We start from the raw sequence: 20,854 nt of genomic DNA, 5'->3' as shown, positions 1-20,854 counted from the left end.
ACCCGGGAACTCAGCACAGGGATGGTGGGAACCCCTCATAATGGGCACAGCGGGTGTACAGACCCGGGAACTCAGCACAGGGATGGTGGGAACCCCTCATAATGGGCACAGCGGGTGTACAGACCCGGGAACTCGGCACAGGGATGGTGGGGACCCCTCATAATGGGCACAGCGGGGGTACAGACCCGGGAACTCAGCACAGGGATGGTGGGAACTCCTCATAATGGGCACAGCGGGGGTACAGACCCGGGAACTCAGCACAGGGATGGTGGGAACTCCTCATAATGGGGCACAGCGGGTGTACAGACCCGGGAACTCAGCACAGGGATGGTGGGAACCCCTCATAATGGGGCACAGCGGGTGTACAGACCCGGGAACTCAGCACAGGGATGTGGGAACCCCTCATAATGGGGCACAGCGGGTGTACAGACCCGGGAACTCAGCACAGGGATGGTGGGAACCCCTCATAATGGGCACAGCGGGGGGTACAGACCCGGGAACTCAGCACAGGGATGGTGGGAACTCCTCATAATGGGCACAGCGGGGGTACAGACCCGGGAACTCGGCACAGGGATGGTGGGAACCCCTCATAATGGGGCACAGCGGGTGTACAGACCCGGGAACTCAGCACAGGGATGGTGGGAACCCCTCATAATGGGCACAGCGGGTGTACAGACCCGGGAACTCAGCACAGGGATGGTGGGAACCCCTCATAATGGGGCACAGCGGGTGTACAGACCCGGGAACTCAGCACAGGGATGGTGGGAACCCCTCATAATGGGCAAAGCATGTGTACAGACCCGGGAACTCAGCACAGGGATGGTGGGAACCCCTCATAATGGGGCACAGCGGGTGTACAGACCCGGGAACTCAGCACAGGGATGGTGGGAACCCCTCATAATGGGCACAGCGGGTGTACAGACCCGGGAACTCAGCACAGGGATGGTGGGAACCCCTCATAATGGGCACAGCGGGTGTACAGACCCGGGAACTCAGCACAGGGATGGTGGGAACCCCTCATAATGGGGCACAGCGGGTGTACAGACCCGGGAACTCAGCACAGGGATGGTGGGAACCCCTCATAATGGGCACAGCGGGTGTACAGACCCGGGAACTCAGCACAGGGATGTGGGAACCCCTCATAATGGGGCACAGCGGGGGGTACAGACCCGGGAACTCAGCACAGGGATGTGGGAACCCCTCATAATGGGGCACAGCGGGGGGTACAGACCCGGGAACTCAGCACAGGGATGGTGGGAACCCCTCATAATGGGCACAGCGGGTGTACAGACCCGGGAACTCAGCACAGGGATGGTGGGAACCCCTCATAATGGGGCACAGCGGGTGTACAGACCCGGGAACTCAGCACAGGGATGGTGGGAACCCCTCATAATGGGGCACAGTGGGTGTACAGACCCGGGAACTCAGCACAGGGATGGTGGGAACCCCTCATTATGGGCACAGCGGGTGTACAGACCCAGGAACTCAGCACAGGGATGGTGGGAACCCCTCATAATGGGCACAGCGGGTGTACAGACCCAGGAACTCAGCACAGGGATGGTGGGAACCCCTCATAATGGGCACAGCGGGTGTACAGACCCGGGAACTCGGCACAGGGATGTGGGAACCCCTCATAATGGGCACAGCGGGTGTACAGACCCGGGAACTCGGCACAGGGATGGTGGGCACAGTGGGTGGGGGGTTTGGTGATCTGGTGTATTGGAATCTGATTGGTTGTTGGGAATGATGTGTACGGATACGTCCCATGATGCATTGCAAGGCTGACAGTTACAAGCACGACTCCCAGAGACAGAGGCATGATGGGACTTGTAGTTCTGCAGCAGCGGGAGGTCCGCGGTCCCCTCCGGTGTTCCTGATCACTGGGCGCCCTCTGGTGGGTGGCGGTTGCTCTGCTCTGTCGATGGCGCTCCTGGAAGTTTGCGGTTTCCATGGTTACATACAGGAAGGCGTGTCCCCCCACCAGGGGGAGCTCTGGGTCCTAGAGACCATCATGTGGCCCCCTTCCTCACAATGGGTGTGAATGGAGGCGGGGGAGGGGGAGGGGAGTGAGGGAGATTTGTGTGTAATCTTCTCATACAATGCTCCTCCGATCACTGGGGCCCATGACTGTCCTCGGGGGGCCCCGTATAGATGAGTGCGGCCGAGGAGGGCCCGGACCCCGCTGAGGACAGCCTGGAAGCCGTCATACAGGTGGGTGCCCCCCCAGGAGGGGGAGGGGGACCGTATAACGGTGTGTGACTGTGGGGGAGGGGGCAGTGGAGTGTAAGCTCCTCTGGTACAGAGACTGATGTGATTGGCTCAGTGATCTCTGTACAGCACTGCGGTATATGTCAGAGCTATATACATGTATAATAATAATAATAGTGGGGGAGGGCACATTAGAGTGTAAGCTCCTCTGGTGGGGACATTAGAGTGTAAGCTCCTCTGGTGGGGACATTAGAGTGTAAGCTCCTCTGGAGGGGACATTAGAGTGTAAGCTCCTCTGGTTGGGACATTAGAGTGTAAGCTCCTCTGGTTGGGACATTAGAGTGTAAGCTCCTCTGGAGGGGACATTAGAGTGTAAGCTCCTTGGGTGAGGACATTGGAGTGTAAGCTCCTCTGGTGAGGACATTAGAGTGTAAGCTCCTCTGGTGGGGACATTAGAGTGTAAGCTCCTCTGGTGAGGACATTAAAGTGTAAGCTCCTCTGGTGAGGACATTAGAGTGTAAGCTCCTCCTGGTGGGGACATTAGAGTGTAAGCTCCTCTGGAGGGGACATTAGAGTGTAAGCTCCTCTGGAGGGGACATTAGAGTGTAAGCTCCTCTGGAGGGGACATTAGAGTGTAAGCTCCTCTGGAGGGGACATTAGAGTGTAAGCTCCTCTGGAGGGGACATTAGAGTGTAAGCTCCTCTGGGGGGGGGGGACATTAGAGTGTAAGCTCCTCTGGGGGGGGGGACATTAGAGTGTAAGCTCCTCTGGGGGAGGGGACATTAGAGTGTAAGCTCCTCTGGAGGGGACATTAGAGTGTAAGCTCCTCTGGGGGGGGGGACATTAGAGTGTAAGCTCCTCTGGGGGGGGGGACATTAGAGTGTAAGCTCCTCTGGGGGGGGGACATTAGAGTGTAAGCTCCTCTGGAGGGGACATTAGAGTGTAAGCTCCTCTGGAGGGGACATTAGAGTGTAAGCTCCTCTGGGGGGGGGGACATTAGAGTGTAAGCTCCTCTGGGGGGGGGGGAACATTAGAGTGTAAGCTCCTCTGGAGGGGACATTAGAGTGTAAGCTCCTCTGGAGGGGACATTAGAGTGTAAGCTCCTCTGGAGGGGACATTAGAGTGTAAGCTCCTCTGGAGGGGACATTAGAGTGTAAGCTCCTCTGGAGGGGACATTAGAGTGTAAGCTCCTCTGGTGGGGACATTAGAGTGTAAGCTCCTCTGGGGGGGACATTAGAGTGTAAGCTCCTCTGGAGGGGACATTAGAGTGTAAGCTCCTCTGGTGGGGACATTAGAGTGTAAGCTCCTCTGGTGGGGACATTAGAGTGTAAGCTCCTCTGGTGGGGACATTAGAGTGTAAGCTCCTCTGGAGGGGACAGTAGAGTGTAAGCTCTTCTGGTGAGGACATTAGAGTGTAAGCTCTTCTGGTGAGGACATTAGAGTGTAAGCTCCTCTGGTGGGGGGGGGGACATTAGAGTGTAAGCTCCTCTGGTGAGGACATTAGAGTGTAAGCTCCTGTGATGTTGATCTGCTGTCTCCCCCCCATGTGATCTGATTGCGATATTCATTCTCTTTCAGAAGTTGACCCTCCGGGTCCTCGGCATTCCGGATCAGAGGTCCCTCACTGTCCGCGGTGACATCATCAACCCCGTGCCACGCCCCCTTTCGCTTCGTATCCGACAGATCGTAACGCAGAACCTCAGTCCCCCCCCGGAGCCAGGTGAGTGCAGTATATATAAATACACACACTGTATTACCAAAAGTATTGGGACGCCGGCCTTTAATGGCATCCCAGTCTTAGTCGGGAGGGCTCAATATTGAGTTGGCCCCGCCCTTTGCCGCTATAACAGCTTCAACTGTTCTGGGAAGGCCGTCCACAAGGTTTAGGGGTGTGTCTATGGGAAGGCCATCCACAAGGTTTAGGGGTGTGTCTGTGGGAAGGCCGTCCACAAGGTTTAGGGGTGTGTCTATGGGAAGGCCGTCCACAAGGTTTAGGGGTGTGTCTATGGGAAGGCCGTCCTCAAGGTTTAGGGGTGTGTCTATGGGAAGGCCATCCACAAGGTTTAGGGGTGTGTCTATGGGAAGGCCATCCACAAGGTTTAGGGGTGTGTCTAAGGGAAGGCGGTCCACAAGGTTTAGGGGTGTGTCTATGGGAAGGCGGTCCACAAGGTTTAGGGGTGTGTCTATGGGAAGGCCGTCCACAAGGTTTAGGGGTGTGTCTATGGGAAGGCGGTCCACAAGGTTTAGGGGTGTGTCTATGGGAAGGCCGTCCACAAGGTTTAGGGGTGTGTCTATGGAAAGGTCTGTCCACAAGGTTTAGGGGTGTGTCTATGGGAAGGCCGTCCACAAAGTTTAGGAGGGTGTGTCTAAGGGAAGGCGGTCCACAAGGTTTAGGGGTGTGTCTATGGGAAGGCTGTCCACAAGGTTTAGGGGTGTGTCTATGGGAAGGCCATCCACAAGGTTTAGGGGTGTGTCTATGGGAAGGCCATCCACAAGGTTTAGGGGTGTGTCTATGGGAAGGCCGTCCACAAGGTTTAGGGGTGTGTCTATGGGAAGGCCGTCCTCAAGGTTTAGGGGTGTGTCTATGGGAAGGCCATCCACAAGGTTTAGGGGTGTGTCTATGGGAAGGCCATCCACAAGGTTTAGGGGTGTGTCTAAGGGAAGGCGGTCCACAAGGTTTAGGGGTGTGTCTATGGGAAGGCGGTCCACAAGGTTTAGGGGTGTGTCTATGTGAAGGCGGTCCACAAGGTTTAGGGGTGTGTCTATGGGAAGGCGGTCCACAAGGTTTAGGGGTGTGTCTATGGGAAGGCCGTCCACAAGGTTTAGGGGTGTGTCTATGGAAAGGTCTGTCCACAAGGTTTAGGGGTGTGTCTATGGGAAGGCCGTCCACAAAGTTTAGGAGGGTGTGTCTAAGGGAAGGCGGTCCACAAGGTTTAGGGGTGTGTCTATGGGAAGGCTGTCCACAAGGTTTAGGGGTGTGTCTATGGGAAGGCCATCCACAAGGTTTAGGGGTGTGTCTATGGGAAGGCCATCCACAAGGTTTAGGGGTGTGTCTATGGGAAGGCCGTCCACAAGGTTTAGGGGTGTGTCTATGGGAAGGCCGTCCTCAAGGTTTAGGGGTGTGTCTATGGGAAGGCCATCCACAAGGTTTAGGGGTGTGTCTATGGGAAGGCCATCCACAAGGTTTAGGGGTGTGTCTAAGGGAAGGCGGTCCACAAGGTTTAGGGGTGTGTCTATGGGAAGGCGGTCCACAAGGTTTAGGGGTGTGTCTATGGGAAGGCGGTCCACAAGGTTTAGGGGTGTGTCTATGGGAAGGCGGTCCACAAGGTTTAGGGGTGCGTCTATGGGAAGGCCGTCCACAAGGTTTAGGGGTGTGTCTATGGAAAGGTCTGTCCACAAGGTTTAGGGGTGTGTCTATGGGAAGGCCATCCACAAGGTTTAGGGGTGTGTCTATGGGAAGGCCATCCACAAGGTTTAGTGTGTGTCTATGGGAAGGCCATCCACAAGGTTTAGGGGTGTGTCTATGGGAAGGCCGTCCACAAAGTTTAGGAGGGTGTGTCTAAGGGAAGGCGGTCCACAAGGTTTAGGGGTGTGTCTATGGGAAGGCTGTCCACAAGGTTTAGGGGTGTGTCTATGGGAAGGCCGTCCACAAGGTTTAGGGGTGTGTCTATGGGAAGGCCATCCACAAGGTTTAGGGGTGTGTCTATGGGAAGGCCATCCACAAGGTTTAGGGGTGTGTCTAAGGGAAGGCGGTCCACAAGGTTTAGGGGTGTGTCTATGGGAAGGCGGTCCACAAGGTTTAGGGGTGTGTCTATGGGAAGGCGGTCCACAAGGTTTAGGGGTGTGTCTATGGGAAGGCGGTCCACAAGGTTTAGGGGTGTGTCTATGGGAAGGCGGTCCACAAGGTTTAGGGGTGTGTCTATGGGAAGGCCGTCCACAAGGTTTAGGGGTGTGTCTATGGAAAGGTCTGTCCACAAGGTTTAGGGGTGTGTCTATGGGAAGGTCATCCACAAGGTTTAGGGGTGTGTCTATGGGAAGGTCATCCACAAGGTTTAGGGGTGTGTCTATGGGAAGGCCATCCACAAGGTTTAGGAGGGTGTGTCTATGGGAAGGCCGTCCACAAAGTTTAGGAGGGTGTGTCTAAGGGAAGGCGGTCCACAAGGTTTAGGGGTGTGTCTATGGGAAGGCCGTCCACAGGGTTTAGGGGTGTGTCTATGGGAAGGCGGTCCACAAGGTTTAGGGGTGTGTCTAAGGGAAGGCCGTCCACAATGTTTTGGGGTGTGTCTATGGGAAGGCGGTCCACAGGGTTTAGGGGTGTGTCTATGGGAAGGTCTGTCCACAAGGTTTAGGGGTGTGTCTATGGGAAGGTCTGTCCACAAGGTTTAGGGGTGTGTCTACGGGAAGGCCGTCCACAAGGTTTAGGGGTGTGTCTATGAGAAGGTCTGTCCACAAGGTTTAGGGGTGTGTCTATGGGAAGGCCGTCCACAAGGTTTAGGGGTGTGTCTATGGGAAGGCCGTCCACAAGGTTTAGGGGTGTGTCTATGGGAAGGCCGTCCACAAGGTTTAGGGGTGTGTCTATGGGAAGGTTTGACCATTCTTCCAGAAGCGCATTTGTGAGGTCAGGCACTGATGTTGGACGAGAAGGCCTGGCTCGCAGTCTCCGCAATAAGGTTTTCTATCAGGTTGAGGTCAGGACCCTGTGCAGGCCAGTCAAGTTCCTCCACCCCAAACTCGCTTTTCCATGTCTTGAAGAGACTGAGCTGTCAAAGACAGATCTTGGTCTCTGTTAAGGAATGGTAGGTGGCCGGACTAGCTCCCGATCATGTGACCGCTATGACAGCCAATCACAGTGGTCACATGATTCCCCCAAGCCTTCCCGGGTGTACAGACCCTGTCGGGTTGAGGTCAGGACTCTGTGCAGGCCAGTCAAGTTCCTCCACTCCAAAATCTCGCTCATCTACTGTTGGAAATATAGTGTGTGTAAAGGTGGGCGTCCCAATACTTTTGGTAATGTAATGTAGAATATAATGTGTTGGTGTATAACCCCCAATCCCCTCCCCGGGGGGGGGGCAGGTGGCGCCACGTGTGGGACAAGTGACATACGCGGTGATGACCGGTTCATGTTCTCCGCAGGTGACACCGCAGACATGTCCTCCCTCCTCTCCGTACAAGAGGAGAATCGCATCCTGCAGCAAGAGCTGTCCCGGGTGGAGGATCTCCTGGCGCAGAGCCGCGCAGAGAGGGACGAGCTCGCCATCAAATACAACGCCATCAGCGAGAGGGTGAGTTGTGCCCGCCGGGCCCTTCTTTGTACAGCGCTCTTTGCATTTTATAGATAGCAGGCGAGGTGGGTGTGTCTATACCCTCCACTCAGGTCTCAGATTACACTCGGCTCCCTGTAGAGGTGGGTGTGTCTATTCCGTCCACTCAGGTCCCAGATTACACTCGGCTCGCTGTGCAGTGTGTGTGTGTGTCTATTCCCTCCACTCAGGTCTCAGATTACACTCGGCTCCCTGTAGAGGTGGGTGTGTCTATTCCGTCCACTCAGGTCCCAGATTACACTCGGCTCGCTGTGCAGTGTGTGTGTGTGTCTATTCCCTCCACTCAGGTCTCAGATTACACTCGGCTCCCTGTAGAGGTGGGTGTGTCTATTCCGTCCACTCAGGTCCCAGATTACACTCGGCTCGCTGTGCAGTGTGTGTGTGTGTCTATTCCCTCCACTCAGGTCTCAGATTACACTCGGCTCCCTGTAGAGGTGGGTGTGTCTATTCCGTCCACTCAGGTCCCAGATTACACTCGGCTCCCTGTGCAGTGTGTGTGTGTGTGTCTATGCCCTCCACTCAGGTCCCAGATTACACTCGGCTCCCTGTGCAGTGTGTGTCTATGCCCTCCACTCAGGTCTCAGATTACACTCGGCTCCCTGTGCAGTGTGTGTGTGTGTGTGTGTGTCTATGCCCTCCACTCAGGTCTCAGATTACACTCGGCTCCCTGTGCAGTGTGTGTCTATGCCCTCCACTCAGGTCTCAGATTACACTCGGCTCCCTGTGCAGTGTGTGTCTATGCCCTCCACTCAGGTCTCAGATTACACTCGGCTCCCTGTGCAGTGTGTGTGTGTGTGTGTGTGTCTATGCCCTCCACTCAGGTCTCAGATTACACTCGGCTCCCTGTGCAGTGTGTGTCTATGCCCTCCACTCAGGTCTCAGATTACACTCGGCTCCCTGTGCAGTGTGTGTCTATGCCCTCCACTCAGGTCTCAGATTACACTCGGCTCCCTGTGCAGTGTGTGTCTATGCCCTCCACTCAGGTCTCAGATTACACTCGGCTCCCTGTGCAGTGTGTGTGTGTGACATCAGTTCCCCGCCCCCTGCTTGCCAAAGCTGAGAAATGTCGTGTAAAATGTGTACTTTTGGAGGATGTAGAGAAGAGAAGGCTGCAGATAAACAGGTACAACTGATGTAGGAGGATCCATTTCATCTCTGTGTATCACATGAGGCCGGCCACTACTCCTGTCAGCCTTATAGTGGAAGGAGCTTGCAGTGCCCCCCAATAGGAGGAGGAGAGGGAGAGAGAGCACAGTCCGCACCTCTTCCCGGCTCTCTCCTCTTCTCTTCGCTGCTTCCAGCGCTGGGCTGACAGAAGTGATGATGCCGCTGTCACTACTCCTGTCAGCTGTGTATTAGAAGGAACTTGCGCCCCCCCATCTCTACAATACACACTGTGCCCAGGGCAGCCATCCCTCCCCCCACCCCTTGTCTCGGCCCTGGAAGGGTTTACAACCACTTTAAAGGACTTAGACTGACTATAAACATTGGCCCAGATTCAGGTACGACTTGCCCCTTTCTTACGGAGACGCAGTGTACCGTTTTAACACTGCGCCTCCGTAAATTTCCTACGCTACGCTTGATTCACGGAGCAGTAGCTCCGTAAAGTGCGCGTGCGCTCCGGAAAACTGCCCGGCGTAAGGGCGCGTAATTTAAATGATCCCGTAGGGGGCGTGGATCATTTAAATTAGGCGCGTTCCCGCGCCGAGCGTAGTGCGCATGCTCCGTCGGGAAACTTTCCCGACGTGCATTGCGGCAAATGATGTCGCAAGGACGTCATTTGCTTCAAAGTGAACGTGAATGGCGTCCAGCGACATTCACAATTCACTTACGCAAACGACGTAATTTTTCAAAAACGCGACGCGGGAACAACGGGTATACGTAGCATTGGCTGCCGCTGCTAATAGCAGGGGCAGCCTTACGCAAAAACCGACGTACGCAAACGACGTGAACTGCGTACGCAGGGCTCGCGTAACATTGTGAATCGGCGTTAGTATGCAATTTGCATACTAGTATACACTGAGCACAACGGGAACGCCACCTAGCGGCCATCGCAAGAATGCAGCCTACGATATGACTGGCGTAAGAGCCTTATGCCACGCATATCTTAGGCTGCAGTCGGCGTAACGAGGTTCCTGAATCGGGAGCATTCGTTACGCCGGAGCAAGTAAGCAATTGCGCTGCGTAACGATGGTTACACAGGCGCAATTGCTCTCTGAATCCGGGCCATTGATTTACTGAAACTCTAGAGAGTCCAGAATTTGGTGCAGCTGAACACGGCGGCCAATCAGCTTCTAACTTCAGCTTCTTTATAAAAGCTTGGACAATAAAAGCTGGAATCAACGAGTTGCGTCCTTTATTCCGTTCCCCGGCCCGGGATTGGTTGCTGCGGAGGGGCCTGTGTCTGTCCCCGGCCCGGGATTGGTTGCTGCGGAGCATTCATCTCCCCTCTGCTGTGCCGCCCTCTCAGCCGGGCAGAGTCGTGTCCGGACAGGCAGCGGGCAGAGGGCACCGTCGGGCAAGCTGAGACTCGCCCGCGCTCAGTGTAGTGTGTGAGATCGGTGACGCACCCGGCGCCGTCATTGTCCTCTCACATATTTCCCAGGCTGCTGCCCGGACCCCCCAGAGGGAAGCACTGCCCGAGACGAGTGCCAGGCCCCTCCCCCTGAGGGTAGCCACCAATCACAGATCAGAGGAGGAAATGGGGTCACAAAGCTGACCAGTCCCCCGAACTTCCCAGTCCATATTTCTCCCATCCCCGTGTCCGGGTCTTCTCTTCTATACAGAAACCCCATCACTTCTCATTAGAAGACGTCCCTCAGCTGCAGGCAGTGACTGTGCCTAGGCCAAGAGCGTGTCATCAGTCTGCTGCAAGCGGGAGGAAGTGTTTCCTCAGTCTCTCCTCCCCCAAGTGATCAGACTGTACAATGACTGGAGGGAGCACTCCGCTGGCGGGTCCCTGATGGATGTGGAAGCCCCTCCCCCCCCATAGACAGACGTCACATGGAATGTGTGCAGATTTTTCTGTACAATAGCCGCCCCCGCTGTAGTGAGCGCCCCCCCCGCTGTAGTGAGCGCCCCCCCCCCACTGTAGTGAGCGCCCCCCCCCCGCTGTAGTGAGCGCCCCCCCCCCGCTGTAGTGAGCGCCCCCCCCCCCCCGCTGTAGTGAGCGCCCCCCCCCGCTGTAGTGAGCGCCCCCCCCCCCCCGCTGTAGTGAGCGCCCCCCCCCCGCTGTAGTGAGCTCCCGCCCCCCGCTGTAGTGAGCGCCGCCCCCCGCTGTAGTGAGCGCCGCCCCCCGCTGTAGTGAGCGCCGCCCCCCGCTGTAGTGAGCGCCGCCCCCCGCTGTAGTGAGCGCCCCCCGCTGGTTATAGTAATAAAAATGGGAATGACAGTCAGGAGGAGATTAGACAAGAAGCTCACTGATTGGCTCTCGGCAGATAAATGTGGATCTGGTACGCAGAGCTTGCACTCTTCCATAGGGACTCTTCATATCAGCGTCTGTCAGCACCGTCCCCCTCTCGGTGTCGGCGCCCTCCCTCGGTGACCGGCACAATGGCGTGAATTGGTGGTCGCCGCGGTGATGGTTGCCGGGGTGACGGTAAACTCTTCCCATTCAGCGCTGTCTGTGTCTTTTTGGTGAAGGGACAATGGGCATTCTTCACGTGTTTTTATTGGAGGAGCCCCTCCCCCCCACCCCCCAGGAGCTGGATGGTGGCTGCATTCTGTAGATAACATGCCCAATCCAATTGTGTTCCCAGCACCGCGCCTGTGTGTCCCCCGGGGCCCCCAAATCTCAGCTAATGCCCCAAAGGTTACCGCATGCCCCACCCCCCACCCTCAAATCCACAATATAGATGAGGCCGATATTCTGAGATCCTTTGATATGGGTATTGGTGGAGTCGGTCTTCCTTGTTCAGCAATTGGCTGGATTCAATGACCAACGACCAATCAAAATTGATCCTTCACTGATGAGGCTACAGTAGACTTAAATGTGATTGGCCGGTGCAGCAGGTCATTTGTCCGCTACTGTATTCAACAAACCAGAGTGCTTTGTGTTCAGTGCTAGAGCCCCTCCCTCGGAGTGCTGTAGCCCCTCCCTCCGGAGTGCTGTAGCCCCTCCCTCCGGAGTGCTGTAGCCCCTCCCCCCGGAGTTCTGTAGCCCCTCCCTCCGGAGTGCTGTGGCCCCTCTCTCCGGAGTGCTGTGGCCCCTCTCTCCGGAGTGCTGTGGCCCCTCTCTCCGGAGTGCTGTGGCCCCTCTCTCCGGAGTGCTGTGGCCCCTCTCTCCGGAGTGCTGTGGCCCCTCTCTCCGGAGTGCTGTGGCCCCTCTCTCCGGAGTTCTGTGGCCCCTCCCTCCGGAGTGCTGTGGCCCCTCCCTCCGGAGTGCTGTGGCCCCTCCCTCCGGAGTGCTGTGGCCCCTCCCTCCGGAGTGCTGTGGCCCCTCCCTCCGGAGTGCTGTGGCCCCTCCCTCCGGAACTTCTTTTGCCCCATCTTTGGTATTGGGGGGGGGGGGGGGAATAGTTGGTGTCAATGGCAGGAATAGTGCCCCATTGTTGGTGTCAATGCAGGAATAATGCCCCATTGTTGGTGTCAATGGCAGGAATAATGCCTCAAGGGCCAGATAAAAGCAAGCAAAGGGCCACAGTTTGGAGAACACTGGTTTACAAGAATAGCGACTGTCCTTTCACCAGACTGGTGTCATATTGGGGGTCATCATCCTGCCCCCCCCCCTTCCAGAATATGAGGATTACTTGTATTTACTTTTGTCTCCTTTTGCCGACAGCTTGAGCAGACGCTACGATTGGACAGCGGCGAGCGTGAAAGAGACTCCCTGGAGACGCGGAGCCTGGCGCAGCAGAATGTAGAGCTCAGGCGGCGGCTGGAGGAAGAACAAGCCGCATATAAGCGAAAGCTTCAAGCCTACCAGGAGGGTCAACAGCGGCAAGCCCAGCTGGTCCAGAAGCTGCAAGCCAAGGTGTGTGTGGATGGGGGGACGGCACAGAGATCTGTTATAGAGAAATCTGTCCATGTTTACAAAATCTATGGAGTATGAGGCCCACTTACCAACTCGTTTGGAGGCCGAGGGCCTACTTACCATATCTATGGGGTGTGAGGTCCTACCTACAAAATCTATGGAGTGTTAGGGCCTACTTCCCCCAAGTCTATGGAGTGTGAGGGCCTGCTTCCCAAGTCTATGGAGTGTGAGGGCCTACCTCCCCCAAGTCTATGGAGTGTGAGGACCTACCTCCCAAGTCTATGGAGTGTGAGGGCCTACTTCCCCCAAGTCCATGGAGTGTGAGGGCCTACTTCCCCCAAGTCTATGGAGTGTGAGGGCCTACTTCCCCCAAGTCTATGGAGTGTGAGGGCCTACTTCCCCCAAGTCTATGGAGTGTGAGGGCCTACTTCCCCCAAGTCTATGGGGTGTGAGGGCCTACTTCCCCCAAGTCTATAGAGTGTGAGGGCCTACTTCCCCCAAGTCTATAGAGTGTGAGGGCCTACTTCCCCCAAGTCTATAGAGTGTGAGGGCCTACTTCCCCCAAGTCTATAGAGTGTGAGGGCCTACTTCCCCCAAGTCTATAGAGTGTGAGGGCCTACTTCCCCCAAGTCTATGGAGTGTGAGGGCCTACTTCCCCCAAGTCTATGGAGTGTGAGGGCCTACCTCCCAAGTCTATGGAGTGTGAGGGCCTACCTCCCAAGTCTATGGAGTGTGAGGGCCTACCTCCCAAGTCTATGGAGTGTGAGGGGGGCCTACTTCCCCCAAGTCTATGGAGTGTGAGGGCCTACTTCCCCCAAGTCTATGGAGTGTGAGGGCCTACTTCCCAAGTCTATGGAGCGTGAGGGGGGCCTACCTCCCAAGTCTATGGAGTGTGAGGGGGGCCTACCTCCCAAGTCTATGGAGTGTGAGGGGGGCCTACCTCCCAAGTCTATGGAGCGTGAGGGGGGCCTACCTCCCAAGTCTATGGAGTGTAAGGGGGGCCTACCTCCCAAGTCTATGGAGTGTGAGGGCCTATCTCCCCCAAGTCTATGGAGTGTGAGGGCCTACTTCCCCCAAGTCTATGGAGTGTGAGGGCCTACCTCCCAAGTCTATGGAGCGTGAGGGGGGCCTACCTCCCAAGTCTATGGAGTGTGAGGGCCTACTTCCCCCAAGTCTATGGAGTGTGAGGGCCTACCTCCCCCAAGTCTATGGAGTGTGAGTGCCTACTTCCCCCAAGTCTATGGAGTGTGAGGGCCTACTTCCCCCAAGTCTATGGAGTGTGAGGGCCTACTTCCCCCAAGTCTATGGAGTGTGAGGGCCTACTTCCCAAGTCTATGGAGCGTGAGGGGGGCCTACCTCCCAAGTCTATGGAGTGTAAGGGGGGCCTACCTCCCAAGTCTATGGAGTGTAAGGGGGGCCTACCTCCCCCAAGTCTATGGAGTGTGAGGGCCTACTTCCCCCAAGTCTATGGAGTGTGAGGGCCTACTTCCCCCAAGTCTATGGGGTGTGAGGGCCTACTTCCCCCAAGTCTATGGAGTGTGAGGGCCTACTTCCCCCAAGTCTATGGAGTGTGAGGGCCTACCTCCCCCAAGTCTATGGAGTGTGAGGGTCTACTTCCCCCAAGTCTATGGAGTGTGAGGGCCTACTTCCCCCAAGTCTATGGAGTGTGAGGGCCTACCTCCCAAGTCTATGGAGTGTGAGGGGGGCCTACCTCCCCCAAGTCTATGGAGTGTGAGGGGGGCCTACCTCCCCCAAGTCTATGGAGTGTGAGGGGGGCCTACTTCTCCCAAGTCTATGGAGTGTGAGGGCCTACTTCTCCCAAGTCTATGGAGTGTGAGGGGGGCCTACCTCCCCCAAGTCTATGGAGTGTGAGGGCCTACTTCTCCCAAGTCTATGGAGTGTGAGGGCCCTCTTCCCCCAAGTCTATGGAGTGTGAGGGCCCTCTTCCCCCAAGTCTATGGAGTGTGAGGGGGGCCTACCTCCAGAATCTTTGTTGGTAATCCTCCCGCTGTGTCTCCGCAGGTTCTGCAGTACAAGAAGCGATGTGGAGAGGTGGAGCAGCAGTTGTTGGAACGATCGACAGAGCTGGAGCACGAACGTCTTAGTGTGAGTGTGAATTTTATATAGAATAAAGATCGAATTCCTGATCTCTGGGGTGATAAATATCTGGACCTTTTATACCGACACATTACTGACCATAGAGAATATCCTCCTTTCCTGTATAGAGCCGCCTGGAGATGACCGACTCGCGGCTGCGGCAGGAGGAGGAGACCAGCAACGAGCTGGAGAACGCACTCATACGCATGGAGGAGGAGCAACAGAGGTAGAGACTTCCAGTGTCCCGTCCCAGCACTACCGAGACTTCCAGTGTCCCGTCCCAGTACTACCGAGACTTCCAGTGTCCCGTCCCAGTACTACAGAGACCTCCAGTGTCCTGTCCCAGTACTACAGAGACCTCCAGTGTCCTGTCCCAGTACTACCGAGACTTCCAGTGTCCTGTCCCAGTACTACAGAGACCTCCAGTGTCCTGTCCCAGTACTACCGAGACTTCCAGTGTCCTCTCCCAGTACTACCGAGACTTCCAGTGTCCCGTCCCAGTACTACCGAGACTTCCAGTGTCCTGTCCCAGTACTACCGAGACTTCCAGTGTCCTGTCCCAGTACTACCGAGACTTCCAGTGTCCTGTCCCAGTACTACCGAGACTTCCAGTGTCCTGTCCCAGTACTACCGAGACTTCCAGTGTCCTGTCCCAGTACTACCGAGACTTCCAGTGTCCTGTCCCAGTACTACAGAGACCTCCAGTGTCCTGTCCCAGTACTACCGAGACTTCCAGTGTCCTGTCCCAGTACTACAGAGACCTCCAGTGTCCTGTCCCAGTACTACCGAGACTTCCAGTGTCCTCTCCCAGTACTACCGAGACTTCCAGTGTCCCGTCCCAGTACTACCGAGACTTCCAGTGTCCTGTCCCAGTACTACCGAGACTTCCAGTGTCCTGTCCCAGTACTACAGAGACCTCCAGTGTCCTGTCCCAGTACTACCGAGACTTCCAGTGTCCTGTCCCAGTACTACAGAGACCTCCAGTGTCCTGTCCCAGTACTACCGAGACTTCCAGTGTCCTCTCCCAGTACTACCGAGACTTCCAGTGTCCCGTCCCAGTACTACCGAGACTTCCAGTGTCCCGTCCCAGTACTACCGAGACTACCAGTGTCCCGTCCCAGTACTACAGCGACTTCCAGTGTCCCGTCCCAGTACTACCGAGACTTCCAGTGTCCCGTCCCAGTACTACCGAGACTTCCAGTGTCCCGTCCCAGTACTACCGAGACTTCCAGTGTCCCGTCCCAGTACTACCGAGACTTCCAGTGTCCTGTCCCAGTACTACCGAGACTTCCAGTGTCCTGTCCCAGTACTACCGAGACTTCCAGTGTCCTGTCCCAGTACTACCGAGACTTCCAGTGTCCTGTCCCAGTACTACCGCGACTTCCAGTGTCCTGTCCCAGTACTACCGAGACTTCCAGTGTCCTGTCCCAGTACTACCGAGACTTCCAGTGTCCTGTCCCAGTACTACCGAGACTTCCAGTGTCCTGTCCCAGTACTACCGAGACTTCCAGTGTCCTGTCCCAGTACTACCGAGACTTCCAGTGTCCTGTCCCAGTACTACCGAGACTTCCAGTGTCCTGTCCCAGTACTACCGAGACTTCCAGTGTCCTGTCCCAGTACTACCGAGACTTCCAGTGTCCTGTCCCAGTACTACCGAGACTTCCAGTGTCCCGTCCCAGTACTACCGAGACTTCCAGTGTCCCGTCACAGTACTACCGAGACTACCAGTGTCCCGTCCCAGTACTACAGCGACTTCCAGTGTCCCGTCCCAGTACTACAGCGACTTCCAGTGTCCTGTCCCAGTACTACCGAGACTTCCAGTGTCCTGTCCCAGTACTACCGAGACTTCCAGTGTCCTGTCCCAGTACTACCGAGACTTCCAGTGTCCTGTCCCAGTACTACCGAGACTTCCAGTGTCCTGTCCCAGTACTACAGAGACCTCCAGTGTCCTGTCCCAGTACTACAGAGACTTCCAGTGTCCCGTCCCAGTACTACCGAGACTTCCAGTGTCCCGTCCCAGTACTACCGAGACTTCCAGTGTCCCGTCCCAGTACTACCGAGACTACCAGTGTCCCGTCCCAGTACTACAGCGACTTCCAGTGTCCCGTCCCAGTACTACCGAGACTTCCAGTGTCCCGTCCCAGTACTACCGAGACTTCCAGTGTCCCGTCCCAGTACTACCGAGACTTCCAGTGTCCTGTCCCAGTACTACCGAGACTTCCAGTGTCCCGTCCCAGTACTACCGAGACTTCCAGTGTCCTGTCCCAGTACTACCGAGACTTCCAGTGTCCTGTCCCAGTACTACCGAGACTTCCAGTGTCCTGTCCCAGTACTACCGAGACTTCCAGTGTCCTGTCCCAGTACTACCGAGACTTCCAGTGTCCTGTCCCAGTACTACCGAGACTTCCAGTGTCCTGTCCCAGTACTACCGAGACTTCCAGTGTCCTGTCCCAGTACTACCGAGACTTCCAGTGTCCTGTCCCAGTACTACCGAGACTTCCAGTGTCCTGTCCCAGTACTACCGAGACTTCCAGTGTCCTGTCCCAGTACTACCGAGACTTCCAGTGTCCCGTCCCAGTACTACCGAGACTTCCAGTGTCCCGTCCCAGTACTACCGAGACTACCAGTGTCCCGTCCCAGTACTACAGCGACTTCCAGTGTCCCGTCCCAGTACTACCGAGACTTCCAGTGTCCCGTCCCAGTACTACCGAGACTTCCAGTGTCCCGTCCCAGTACTACCGAGACTTCCAGTGTCCCGTCCCAGTACTACCGAGACTTCCAGTGTCCTGTCCCAGTACTACCGAGACTTCCAGTGTCCTGTCCCAGTACTACCGAGACTTCCAGTGTCCTGTCCCAGTACTACCGAGACTTCCAGTGTCCTGTCCCAGTACTACCGAGACTTCCAGTGTCCTGTCCCAGTACTACCGAGACTTCCAGTGTCCTGTCCCAGTACTACCGAGACTTCCAGTGTCCTGTCCCAGTACTACCGAGACTTCCAGTGTCCCGTCCCAGTACTACCGAGACTTCCAGTGTCCCGTCCCAGTACTACCGAGACTTCCAGTGTCCCGTCCCAGTACTACCGAGACTTCCAGTGTCCTGTCCCAGTACTACCGAGACTTCCAGTGTCCTGTCCCAGTACTACCGAGACTTCCAGTGTCCTGTCCCAGTACTACCGAGACTTCCAGTGTCCTGTCCCAGTACTACCGAGACTTCCAGTGTCCTGTCCCAGTACTACCGAGACTTCCAGTGTCCTGTCCCAGTACTACCGAGACTACCAGTGTCCTCTCCCAGTACTACCGAGACTTCCAGTGTCCTGTCCCAGTACTACCGAGACTTCCAGTGTCCTGTCCCAGTACTACCGAGACTTCCAGTGTCCTGTCCCCGTACTACAGCGACTTCCAGTGTCCTGTCCCAGTACTACCGAGACTTCCAGTGTCCTGTCCCAGTACTACCGAGACTTCCAGTGTCCTGTCCCAGTACTACCGAGACTTCCAGTGTCCTGTCCCAGTACTACAGCGACTTCCAGTGTCCTGTCCCAGTACTACCGAGACTTCCAGTGTCCTGTCCCAGTACTACAGAGACTTCCAGCGTCTTGTCCCAGTACTACAGAGACTTCCAGCGTCCTGTCCCAGTACTACCGAGACTTCCAGCGTCCTGTCCCAGTACTACCGAGACTTCCAGCGTCCTGTCCCAGTACTACCGAGACTTCCAGTGTCCTGTCCCAGTACTACCGAGACTTCCAGTGTCCTGTCCCAGTACTACAGAGACTTCCAGTGTCCTGTCCCAGTACTACAGAGACTTCCAGCGTCTTGTCCCAGTACTACAGAGACTTCCAGTGTCCTGTCCCAGTACTACCGAGACTTCCAGTGTCCTGTCCCAGTACTACCGAGACTTCCAGCGTCTTGTCCCAGTACTACCGAGACTTCCAGTGTCCTGTCCCAGTACTACCGAGACTTCCAGTGTCCTGTCCCAGTACTACCGAGACTTCCAGTGTCCTGTCCCAGTACTACAGAGACTTCCAGTGTCCTGTCCCAGTACTACCGAGACTTCCAGTGTCCTGTCCCAGTACTACAGAGACTTCCAGCGTCTTGTCCCAGTACTACAGAGACTTCCAGTGTCCTGTCCCAGTACTACCGAGACTTCCAGTGTCCTGTCCCAGTACTACCGAGACTTCCAGTGTCCTGTCCCAGTACTACCGAGATTTCCAGTGTCCTGTCCCAGTACTACCGAGACTTCCAGTGTCCTGTCCCAGTACTACAGAGACTTCCAGTGTCCTGTCCCAGTACTACCGCGACTTCCAGTGTCCCGTCCCAGTACTACCGCGACTTCCAGTGTCCCGTCCCAGTACTACCGCGACTTCCAGTGTCCCGTCCCAGTACTACCGAGACCTCCAGTGTTCAGCTTCTCTTCTCCTCCACATAGGAGTTCCAGCCTCACCCAGGTGAACGCCATGCTGAGAGAGCAGCTGGACCAGGCCAACGCCGCCAATCAGGCCCTGAGTGAGGATCTGCGCAAGTTGACAAACGATTGGACCAAAGCTCGCGATGAGCTGGAGCAGAAAGAGAGCGAATGGAGGAGAGAGGAAGAGGTGAGTGACGCCTTCCATACATCACAGCCAGGTTCCATCTGATTGGCTCAGTGTACTCTGTACAGCACTGCGGTATATGTCAGAGCTATATAAATGTATCATAATAATAGTGTGTGACTGTGGGGGGAGGGGACATTAGAGTGTAAGCTCCTCTGTACAGAGACTGATGTGATGTGTGGGGGGGGGGGACATTAGAGTGTAAGCTCCTCTGTACAGAGACTGATGTGACTGTGGGGGGAGGGGACATTAGAGTGTAAGCTCCTCTGTACAGAGACTGATGTGATGTGGGGGGAGGGGACATTAGAGTGTAAGCTCCTCTGTACAGAGACTGATGTGATGTGGGGGGAGGGGACATTAGAGTGTAAGCTCCTCTGTACAGAGACTGATGTGACTGTGGGGGAGGGGACATTAGAGTGTAAGCTCCTCTGTACAGAGACTGATGTGACTGTGGGGGGGAGGGGACATTAGAGTGTAAGCTCCTCTGTACAGAGACTGATGTGATGTGTGGGGGGAGGGGACATTAGAGTGTAAGCTCCTCTGTACAGAGACTGATGTGATGTGGGGGGGAGGGGACATTAGAGTGTAAGCTCCTCTGTACAGAGACTGATGTGATGTGGGGGGGAGGGGACATTCGAGTGTAAGCTCCTCTGTACAGAGACTGATGTGACTGTGGGGGAGGGGACATTAGAGTGTAAGCTCCTCTGTACAGAGACTGATGTGATGTGGGGGGAGGGGACATTAGAGTGTAAGCTCCTCTGTACAGAGACTGATGTGATGTGGGGGGGAGGGGACATTAGAGTGTAAGCTCCTCTGTACAGAGACTGATGTGACTGTGGGGGGAGGGGACATTAGAGTGTAAGCTCCTCTGTACAGAGACTGATGTGACTGTGGGGGGAGGGGACATTAGAGTGTAAGCTCCTCTGTACAGAGACTGATGTGACTGTGGGGGGACATTAGAGTGTAAGCTCCTCTGTACAAAGACTGATGTGACTGTGGGGGGGAGGGGACATTAGAGTGTAAGCTCCTGTGGTGCAGAGACTGCTGTAAGTGACTTTATGTAATGTATTATTTTCTCTTTCGTTCATAGACGGACACAGCCTTCATTGACCTTAGGGTTATGCTTCTTCCTACCAGGAGATTTAGGCAGAATTCTACAGCACTTAAGGTGTTAAAAACTTTCCTTCATGCTGCTCCTCCCAGGGGGCGTGGCTCCCCCAGGCATAACCCACACCCTGCTTTAGCAGCCTCAGTTTGTTTTCTGCCTAACGACAGGAGGTCAAGGCTATCTCTGGAGTTCCTGGACTCTGGAGTTTTTTTCTGGCGATTTTTCTCGCTTTTTTTATTATTTTGTTCCTGCATTTTTGAATCCTGCGATTCTTCTATCAACAGCCGACTGGGTGACAGGCTGGGTCCTCGACTCTTGTAGTCCCCCCATGTTCGGCCTTCGAGCGTGTGCCGGCCCTCAGCTCAGCTTTGGGACGTCCACGACAGGCCCCATTGCTCCAGGGGCGGCCGGGGAACTTTGGTTCTAGGGCACACATATGACCGGTCTCTATGGCTTTGTCACAGTGTGTCTGGCCGACAGCCATGCCGTTTACGGACGTTGGTTCTGTCTGGGATACCTCCAGCCGGGTAGTCGCAGGACAGGTAAGTAGTGGCCCCTTACTC

General features: G+C 55.7%; 1 protein-coding gene across 2 annotated transcripts in view; it reads left to right on the top strand.

Annotated features, from left to right (window-relative positions):
• Positions 1–20,854, top strand: part of CROCC (ciliary rootlet coiled-coil, rootletin) — a gene marked incomplete at its 3' end in the record, with an annotated part of 72,394 nt that overhangs the window by 14,380 nt on the left and 37,160 nt on the right. Inside the window, 7 exon segments of one of the 2 annotated variants that reach the window (XM_040326729.1) lie at positions 2,056–2,211; positions 3,787–3,928; positions 7,342–7,490; positions 12,310–12,501; positions 14,524–14,607; positions 14,727–14,824; positions 19,021–19,186. In XM_040326729.1, coding sequence (XP_040182663.1) covers positions 2,152–2,211; positions 3,787–3,928; positions 7,342–7,490; positions 12,310–12,501; positions 14,524–14,607; positions 14,727–14,824; positions 19,021–19,186 — 891 coding nt within the window. 2 annotated transcript variants of the gene reach the window in all.

The sequence above is a fragment of the Rana temporaria genome, chromosome 10 (genome assembly GCF_905171775.1).
Source record: "Rana temporaria chromosome 10, aRanTem1.1, whole genome shotgun sequence".
NCBI lineage: Eukaryota > Metazoa > Chordata > Amphibia > Anura > Ranidae > Rana > Rana temporaria.
Note: the sequence above shows the minus strand (reverse complement) of the source record. Positions and strands in the feature narration are given on the sequence as shown.